Source organism: Terrapene carolina, unplaced genomic scaffold (genome assembly GCF_002925995.2).
Source record: "Terrapene carolina triunguis isolate 2854851 unplaced genomic scaffold, T_m_triunguis-2.0 Scaffold210, whole genome shotgun sequence".
Classification (NCBI taxonomy): Eukaryota; Metazoa; Chordata; order Testudines; family Emydidae; genus Terrapene; species Terrapene triunguis.
This window is the reverse complement of record NW_020664561.1, coordinates 50790150-50800319: the sequence shown is the minus strand read 5'-3', so window position 1 is coordinate 50800319 and position 10170 is coordinate 50790150. Positions and strand designations below refer to the sequence as shown.

At 42.6% G+C, this 10170-nt stretch overlaps 1 protein-coding gene across 2 annotated transcripts in view; it reads left to right on the top strand.

Annotated features, from left to right (window-relative positions):
* Positions 1 to 1493: 1493 nt before the first annotated feature.
* The window catches only part of LOC113407234 (leptin receptor-like), a 59078-nt gene continuing 50401 nt past the window's right edge, over positions 1494 to 10170 (top strand). The window contains exon 1 of one of the 2 annotated variants that reach the window (XM_026655486.1): positions 1494 to 1576. Coding sequence is in view for 1 of the 2 variants with exons in the window: in XM_026655485.1 (XP_026511270.1) it covers positions 3224 to 3237 (14 nt within the window). In the remaining variant the exon portion in view is untranslated. Of the gene's footprint in view, positions 1577 to 3223; positions 3238 to 10170 lie in introns of those variants that run through there. The other variant, XM_026655485.1, reaches the window with a different exon arrangement.

Below are 10170 nucleotides of genomic sequence, written 5' to 3'. Positions count from 1 at the left end.
CAACTCTGAAAGTATCTATTATTGGCAGTCAACTGTTTGTGATCAATCCTTAAGGAAATAAATATAAAAACAGAAACCTCAAAACCCAAAAATATTACCTTGACTTCATTTATTTGAATTTAAGTGTGGTTTCCTCACAGACATTAAGTGAATTCTAACCTCAGCTCAGGGCCGTAGCAACAAAGAACGTGGCCCCCTCCGAACATATGTCCGGGCGGGGCCCCTTACAATGCAGAAACTGGAATGCTGTATTTATTTTGCCACTTTTAGGGGCCCCCTTCCTTGCGGGCCCCCCTCCGGTCGGAGGGTACGGAGGGCGCTCGCTACGCCTCTGCCTCAGCTAGATAAACTAAAAAACCACAAGTCAGTGGCTCATAGATATTGGCTTGGATAGATGAAGTCAGCAAAAAAAAATCAAAGCCTTTTGCTTTTGCAGTTTTGACATGAAACGTTTCGATTTGTCAATTTGAAGCAACTTTTAATCGTTTTATTGAAATTGAACATTAGTTTGAAATTAAAAAAACCCAAAAGCTCAAAATGAAAAGCTTAATTGGGGTTCAAACTAAATGTTTCATTTGACCCCCAACAATTTTTTTTCTATTTCTCCCCCAGAATTGCCAGCAAGCTGAAAGATCAGTTATTTGCACAGCTCTAGCAAGGGCCTCTAGCCGCTCCCCCAATACCAATCAATAACACCAGTCTGTTAGCTCACTGGCTGACGTCTGGTGAAGATGGAGTTTGGGTTGGGAGGTTATATGCCAGTCACAGGGAGCGGGATTTTGCTGTATTTAGAGGAGACATAATACCTCTCCCGTTTAAAACAAAAGCTCCCTCGTGCCCCCTTTAACAGAGTGGGAAAGGCCCTGACAGCTGCCCAGGGAGCGCTCTGAAGTGGGGTGGCCCAGGGTTAAATGAGGTGCTTGTCTTCAGCCACCTCAGCGTGCCAGGCGGGCCGTGCCCAGCCGGGCGGGCAGTCTGCACGCTGCGGGGGAGAGAGCCGGGCTGGGTGTGACTCTGGCTGGTCCAGGGGCCGGGCTGGGTGTGGTCCGAGCGGGGCAGCCCTGGGACACGGCTGCTGGGTCTGAGCCTGAAGCCGGGGGCGCACAGAGGCAACAGCCAGCCCAGACGCCACCGGCAAGGGGCAGCGTGCGCGCTGGCCCCCCGAAGCAGGCCCGGGCTCGGGGGGTTCACGCTCCGGGCGCCACGTGATGCTCCCTCCAGCGCTTGGCCAGCGGCCGCTTCCTCCCGCCGCGGCAGTGGGAGCTGCAGCCGCAGCTGCTCCCGCTGCCCAGGTGGGGAGAACAGCCGCCGCCTGGCCCCGCCAGCCGCCTCCCTGCTCCTCCTCCCGGCGGCTGGACCCACGCCCCGCTGCAGAGCGTGGACTGAAGGGGCTTTGCCAGCTCGCTCCGCCCGGCAGCAGGCGGGTGGCTGGAGGAGGCGCCCCAGGAGAGATGGTCCCCGCGGGGTGACACGCGTGGAGAGTCCGGGCGGAGGAAGGGGCCGCAACACCGGGCTGAGGCGCCCGACCCCAAGAAGTCTTGACTCGGCACCAGCCCGGCTGAGTGCCCTGGGAAAGGTACGTGCTGGCCCCCGCTTGCTGTGCGCCCTGGCGGGAACGGTGGGCTGGGGAGGGCGAGCCCCACACGGCAGCGGTTCTGCGGGCAGCAGCCGTGTCAGGGGGAGTCCGTGCATTTAACGTGGTGTCTGCATGATGCTTCCCAACCTGGGACCCTGCCCCTTCGCCGGACGAGAGCGAGGTGGGGGGAAGCCATTCATTAAAAGAAGCTTGCTGCTGCTTCCTCAAATGAGGATCCGCCTGGTCAATGAAGCTAGGATTTAGGACCTACTTAACTTCTCCATATTCTAGCAAAACAACCCCCCCTGCAAGTCCCACTTTCTGAGATGGGCAACTTTTGTCCAGCTGTAGGACCGTTGTCAGGCAGGAGCTCCAGGTGATTGAATACTTCATGACAGATGGGACTCGTGAGAAGTGCAACTAAGGATCTGCCTTCTAGCAAACTCTCTACCTCTCTCAGAGAAGTCTGCACCACTATCTGTGTGGGAAAAGGTAGTCAGGGAGTTTGACACAGTCCTTTCAGCCATGCGGTAGCGTGCCCAGCCTGAGACTGAAGTCAGGATTGGGCTTGTTTAAAAATTCTAAGAACTATGATTACAAAAGAGTTGTTGGAAAGTAATATTGTACTTCTTAACCTGAAAATACCCTGCAAATATAGCCAGGTTCAAACCCTGAGTTTACAATAGATAAAGTATAATTTATGGGCACCACAGGTAAGGGTGGCTCTTGTTTATAGACAGAGTAGCTTCTATGTCTGTTTTTTGGCACTACTGGAATATGTGTATATCACAGGAGTTGGAGCTAGGGATGCTGCAACACCCACTGGCTTGAAGAGATTTCCGTTATATACAGTGTTTACAGTTTGGTTTAATTGCTCTCAGCATCCCCACTATAAAAACTGTTCCAGCACCCTGGTGTATAGTCTTAAAAACTATAATGGTATATTATCAGTAGTATGTGATGGTTCTCCTCCAAACTGCCTTCAGCCCCAGTTCTCTTAGCAGCCAATTAATGAAATGATGGAGGAGGAAAACTGAACTGTATTTTTATTTGTTTCACCAAATGTGAATTCAGCTTGCCTCGTTTTAGCTTCATAGCAATGAAAAGTGCAGCTTGGTGTTTGTGGAACAAAGACATTCTGCATTGCACCTTCTTGACCAGTTTGCTATAGACTTTCTTTCATACTTTCTTAAACGTTGGAGTGTGTAAAATGTTAACAAAACAGTCAGGGTCCACTTTGCTATTGAGTTTAATTCCACAAGGAGCCAGATGTTTGCCAACATGTGTTGAGTTCTCCTGGAATTAGTCCCAGCAACAGACGTTAACCAAAGAGATACATTTGAAGTCTGAAGTTGGCTCTCTCTCTCTCTTTCTTTTTATATGGCTTAAAAATACAAATATATGTATAGAGCCCATGATCTTATTTTCTATTTATAATCTATTAGGCTATGTTTTTGATTTTTTTTTTCTGAGTAACAATCTAAGGCAAAAGTAATGTGTTGCTAATATTGTAAAAACCACAGCCAATAAAATGACAGTTTTGAAATAATTTCAAAAGGGTATAAGTAGGACTTTTGAAATGAAAGTGAATAGATCTGCATATTTACTTTTTTGTTTGCAGTGTTGTAGCTGTGTTGGTCCCAAGATATGAGAGAGACAAGGTGGGTGAGGTAATTAATATCTCTTATTGAACCAGCTTCTGTTGGTGGAAGATAAAGATACAAATTTTTCGAGCTTAACAGAGCTCTTCTTCAGGTTTTGAAAAATAACCAGAGTGTCACCAGCTAACTACAAGGTGGGACAGATTGTTAAACATAAGGGAATAACACATGTTGCAGGAAACCACTTAATTTTAAGTGGGCAATTAACACCTCTGCAGTCATAGGAAAAAAGAGCATTAGTATGTTACAAATTGTTGTAATGAGCCATAGAACCAGTGCCTCTACTGAGACCTTGATTTTTAGTATCTATCAGAGTTATGAATTTAAATTCCTATGTTGGTCTTTTGAAGGCGTTGTGCTGATTTCCTTTGAGGACGAGGACTAATAGGTCAGATATGGAGTGATTTGCACTGTGAAAAGCATCCACTCATGGGTGATAGGGTGTCTTTGACTTTTATCATGTTTCTGTGTGAGCTCATTCAAGAGCGTAGGGGTTTGTCTGGTTTCTCCTATATACTTGTTGTTGCAATATTTGATGGACTGGATTAGGTGGTACACATGTGCTAGGCATGTGTAGGACCCATGGATTTTGAAAGGTGTGAGTGTGTGTGGGGGGGTGGTATTGATCACTGTAGCATAAGAGATGTGTCCGCAGGTTTTGCATCTGTTGTTCTGGCAAGGTCTGGTGCCTCTATGAGTTTGTGTGTCCTGGTCTGTGGGGAGCATGCTTCTGATGACGAGATTGGGGGGAGGTTGTTTGCAGGCCAGAAGAGGAGGTTTGGAAAAAATTTCAGGATAAGGCCCCCATCAAATATGGATTGCAATTGTTTGATGAGACCCTGTATGAGTTCCACTGTGGGGTGGTAGGTGACAAGTAGGGGACTGTGGTTGGTGGGGGGTTCTTTTTCTGTATTTTTCTCAGGGTATTCAGGTGGCCTGTTCCATGATGTTTTTTGTTTTTTTTGGTTCCCTAGTGTATTATGGCTAACTCTTCTTGCATCATGTGGGGCTTGCACACTACAAAAAAAAAAGGGGGGGGGGGGGATGGGTATCTGTACAGAAAGACCTTTCTTCTATGAAAATAGACTGTGATTATTTATAAACAAAAATATAAAAATATTTCTTCAGAAATAGCTTGGTCAGAAGTTACTCTGCTGGGAGTCACTATAAGTGTGCCCTGGCTTTTTACATTTGTCAAAAATGTCTGAACTTGGCTGCCTAAAGTTATACAGCTAAATTATTAATTTAGGCATATCCGTAAAGGTGACTTGATTTTTTTCAGTAGTGAACATCCACATCTCCCAGAAAGTCAATGGGAGTTATGCCTCCTCAGCATCTTAGAACAATCAGGCCACCTTGACTGTGGTGCCTAAATTCATATTTAGACCCTTAATTGTAGGCACCCAAATTAGAAAATGTTGGTTCTTGATTATAGAGCTGCGCTGCTCCTCACCTGCTTTTTAGAGGTAACTGACAGTTAGTCTGGGTTATAGGGAAAAGGAATGGAGGTAGTGCCGCTCTTTTAAGATGTACACATTCAGTGCTGTTTGCTCGTTAGTTAGCCACTGAAGAAATTTCTTAACAAAATTGTAATCTAAAAGTGACCTGTCAAATCAATTACAGGAATTGGCCAGAGAGAGCCCTTTATGTGATCCATTGACCTCTTTCTCCCTTAGTATTGATGGGAAAAGTATTGGGGAAAGTAGGAAAGGACCCATATGCAGTTTAGAGATATAAAATTAAAAATATCTGTAAGTATTCCAGTGAGAACTACAACTTATACGTGTGGATTTTTTTTTAAACCTGTTTCTGCATTAGATAGTATGTCAGTCTTCCACGAAGACAGTTAGTGTCTATGGCTAGCATGGTCCAGAAGGCCACAGACTCTTCCCCCCGCCCCCCGGTTCCTGTTAGGTTTAATGTCCAAATCACCAGAAAACAAGTCTCAATGAACATGCAGTAGACAGTTCATTAATCTGTGAATCACTGACACTATAGGAGCCATTAGGGTCCATAATGACAAAACAGTACTTAACATGAAATTTAATCCACTCATTACTGACAAACAAGTTATAAATAGCGCTTATAATGAAAACACTGAGAAATCCTTAACTACCACGTGCAGCTATACAGGAAAGCTTCAAATGTCAAATAGTTACAGCAGCTCTGCATAGAGGGAATAAAGTGAACGCATTCAATAGTGCAGAATAAAGTGCCGAAGGAAACATTTTGTGCCTGCAAAGAACAATAGTTACAATTTTCTCTAGTAGTTCTTTAAAATAACCAATATTTGTGAAACCGCAGTCACTTCAGTGAATTTGCATCATAAGCCGATGTAAACTATCGATTATAGAGAATATTTATTTAAGGCAGAGTAGAAAGTGCAAAAATTCTTTTATCAAATTTTGGCCTGGATTCCAAGGAGTGGAATGTTAAATGAGAGTTATGTTACAGCACTTTAGATGTTTAGGAAATGAGCCGGTGGCCTAATAAATAGGTGGCCTCAGAGAACCCACTACCATGTTTGGGACTAGTTGGAGCTCTTGTTGGCAGTCTTAGAAGAGAGGCTAAGTATTGAATGAACATGTAGGCTGGGTAGCCCTTTAGTTTCTTGAGGTTCAGAACTGAGGCACTTTGGTGAAGTGATGTGGGGTACTTGCTCTGTTGCTGACTGTATAGTACCTAGTGTATGGAGAAATGAAGGACCTTGGTCTTTATGACTAAAATTTTGGCATAATCCATAAGAAAAACTTTCACTAAAAATCAGTTTCACCACTATTTTCCAAAGTATTTCATTTACTCAGAACATATACAAAAATGAATAAATCTAATAAAAATCCAGTGGTTTGATTTTCAGAGGTGCTGACTGACTTCAGCAAGACCTGGGGGTCCTCAACGGGAGCTGCACATACTGAGCACCTTTGAAAATCAAGCCTGCCGCCTCTATGCATAAGCATTATTTCTAGGATGTTCTATGTTTTTTGGGTTTTTTTTTTAAAGTCTATTTAATATTTAAAAGCAGCTGTGGTAGAGTTTTATTTCTGAAGGCAGGGGCTGCTTGTGTGCTCACAGTATTATGTTCCCATTTCTCATTAACTAGCAGCTGTTAGATTTTTTTTTGTAAGCAAATGCAAGAAAACTGAGAAACTTGAAACTTGATATTCAGGTAATTATGTTTCTGCAGGGATCCGCCCTTAGAGATTCTTGGGTCTTCTGAGCCCAGCTTGGTCAATCTTTAGCCAGTTTAAATAAATCACTAGCAAAATAAAGCCCGGATCCTGAAGAACCTGGTCTTAGAAAAGTTGATTATTCTGCCTGTTTCTCTACTCTGGCAAGCCACAGAACATTGCACTTTATAAAGCCCGAGTGCCAACTAATTTATTTGGACAGAGGCCAAGGCTGGAAAATTTCAGCTTGAAAAGTGACTGAAAAGCAGGTGGCTAGACTAGAAATACTTAAAGCACCTTTGTGATAGTAGTCAGTAGTATTCCTGCAGTATCTGGTGCTGCTTTGTCTCTTGGAGATCATGACTTGTAGCATTTGTTGTTGCCGCAGTTGTTTGATTTCCCCCTGCTCCTCTCCGCTAACTAATTGTGGTTAGAATTATGTAAGAGACAATAAAAGATCCAACTTCAGGTCTGTGGCATTAAAAATTACTCTTCATTTCCAAGTAAGGAAGTAACAAACCTGCTTATCTCAGAGTGCTTATATTTTGCTCCCTATCTTCTGTAACTGTTATTAGAAGATTTGCATTTTCCCCCTTAACTCTTGTTAGTCCTCTTCATTTAAAAAAAAAAAGTAATTGTTTACACTAGGGGGGAAAAGGCACTAAACTCGGGGCCCAATCTAACACAACAGGAGCAGCAGCTGCTACCTTACCCTAAGTGTGCCCCTCTATGGAATCCCACAGGGCTCAGTCCTGTCATCCTTTTTTACCCAACCCTTATATCAGAGCTCTGGAGGAGTTCAGTGAATCTGCAGATGACCCCTAGCTCTGTTTGCTTTACAAATGTGCACAGTGCTGTTTCCCAGTTTCTAAATGTTATTGGAACTAAGATAAAGCAGCTGCCCAAACTAAATCCAAGTTAGATGGATGTGATGGTAGTTGGAAAAGGCAAACATTTTAAGGAACTGACTGGAGCTGTGACTTCATTTTCTGTCCAGGGCCTCTGTCCATTGGTGGTCATGTTAGTGCCTGGTCTCAAAGTCCTGTTTGATTAATCACTGGTTACCCAGAATGGAAACAGTGACCAGAAATTCCTTTGTCATCTTCCTCTAACCAGACAAGTATGACTTTTCTTCTTTGTTACGGATCTAGTTGTGGGGATCACCGTCAACCTGCTTAGTGTTCTCCTTAGGTTTTACTGTGAAAGCAACATGGAAGCTGCACCTAGTTCATCAAGCTGTGGTCTATGTACTAAGAGGGACAAATGAGAGCACATATCTCAATGATGCTCCATGATCTACTTTGAAGTAGCACCATGAGAATCGAATGCAACCCAGAGTAGGTGGCACTGATCTTTAAGCCCTTTAATGGGATAGGGCCCAGATATCTGTGTGTCAGCCTCTTCTCTGTGGCAGCTATTATTGATGGCAACTCTGTGACTGACAGTCCTCATGAGGAAACTCTAGGGACTTGGGTCAGGACCTGTTCTCTTGGCCGTGGAATTTCCTACCAGGAGATCAAGATGTGCCAGCGTCAAGATGAGATACTTTTATAGCACAATTGTGATAATACCTATAAAATATGGATAGTAACAATAATTATGTACTTCAGTGCAATATAAGTCTGATTTCCTGATACTGTACAACAAACATAATATATTTTCTGTGCTTCAGGGGCTGTTTTCTCACGCTGAGAAAAAGCTGGCCTACTAACCACAAATTCCTGGTGCATCTGTGAAAGAGGAACCCCCCTTTCCCTTTTGTGATCCAGTTTACACAGAAATATTAGTAGTTAGTGATTATATCATATAAAACATAACACCCCCCTATTTCTATCTGTTAGAAATAAAGAAAAGAATGATTAATTTTCATTCTAGGTCTATGGTAATTCTGGACACGTTTGGAGAAAGAGCTGTAGCTAGTATATTACTTCCAGTATTCATGTTCACCTATTAGAGGATGGACTAGTGGAGGGAAAAGTACTGATAGATAAGTATTCTATGTTAATATGACCCTACATTAACTCTGCAGAGCTATAGGGGAAATCCCACATGAGTCCCCAGAGTAAGCCCAGCTCAGCTGCTTATGGTTTGACAGATTAGAACAACACTATCAACCAGCAGGGTAAATCTTTATCCTAAGTAGAGGCAGTGAAACACTAAATCTAAGAGATCTTGGGCTCTCTTCTTTGATCATTAGGATACAGCCCAAAATGTACCCTGATTTTTCTTTCATCCAGTTTTAAATTGTACATCTTCAGCTCTTGTCACAGATGTAGCTGCAAACCAAAATCCTATGTAGTCAAGGTACTCAGTATAGAAGAAATGGCCCTAGTGGGAAGAGTACTGGCACCACAGACTTAATGAAGGGAGATAATCCTGTTGAAGTGTTCTGAACCTACTGGACTGGAGTCTACTTCTTTTGGGAATTTGATATTTCAAGTGAATCAATTGAACTAAACTTTTCTCAAGGTCAGTAGATGATCAGATCTGGATGGCTGATAAAGCCAGTGACTGATTTGTATTTATAATTTAGGATATAGAACTGAACTCTTGTTGAAGATTGATTGTTGATTATACAGGATAAGTGTGAGTCTGTTGTCTCTTAAGTCTGTAGCAGGAAGCCAGGCAACAGTGGGGGCTGGAGAAAGTTTTACCTTTCCACAGTGAGGCCAAAGAAGACCGATGCTAGCGTTAGCAATGATACTGTTTTTCTTTATTATAATAAAGTTCTTTGTTCCAGGGTGGATTTGATTTAAATCAAATTGATTTAAATCATGATTTAAATTACTAGTCAGGAAGACTCGATTTAATCATGGATTTCTACATAAAAGTGCATTCTTGTTGGTTGTTATAACCTTAATACATATTCTTCACAACTCAGAGATAGATGTAGGTTTCATTTTTAGAAGGTACACACTATACATTTTTAAAGTGATTTATTTTGAAAACTTTTCAGATTAGTTTTAGGGCTATATCAGAAAATGAATGATTGTTTGGTTATTTTACTTACCAAAGGTAATTGAAGCAGATAGTTCACCTCCTAATGACTTCATAAATATCTCCAATTCAACAGGTTAATCATTAATATTTGGAGGATTTTCTTGCCATGCTGTATTAGGAGGAGAAAATCACCAGACAGACATTTAAATTGTTTTATTTAACTAAAACAACATCATTATGTATTCTGGGTTTTTTTTCTTCAACAGGAAACATATAATATTTTAACAAAACAAGCATATGAATTTTTGAATTTTGAATTTAGTTAAACATTCAAGTTTTTTAAAACCTCCCCCTCTCTAACGGAGCGTGCTAACGCTGCCAAACAGCTGTTTGGCAGCAGCCGGGTGGGAAGCGCTGGGAGGTAGGCGGAGGAGCGGGGACACGGCGTGCTCAGGCCGGGAGGAGGAAGTGGGGCGGGGGCTGAGGGGAGCTTGGCTGCTGGTGGGTGTTGAGCACCCACTAATTTTTCCCCTTGGGTGCACCAGCCCCGGAGTACCCACAGAGTTGGCGCCTATGCAATCAAGTTGTATGAGTCTTAAACTGAAAACCCAAGACCTCTGTTGAACAATCCATATCTATGCAAATATAGTAGATATCTCAATCATAATTATAAATGTGTTTTGTAATTGGGTTTTAGTAGAATTTGTGAGACTGCTTGGTTAAAAATCCCAAACTACAGCTATCTTACATAGATACTAATCCATTATGTTTTAATTGTAGTATTTAGCTAAGTTAGCATGTGTATTTAATTGTAGTATTTAGCTAA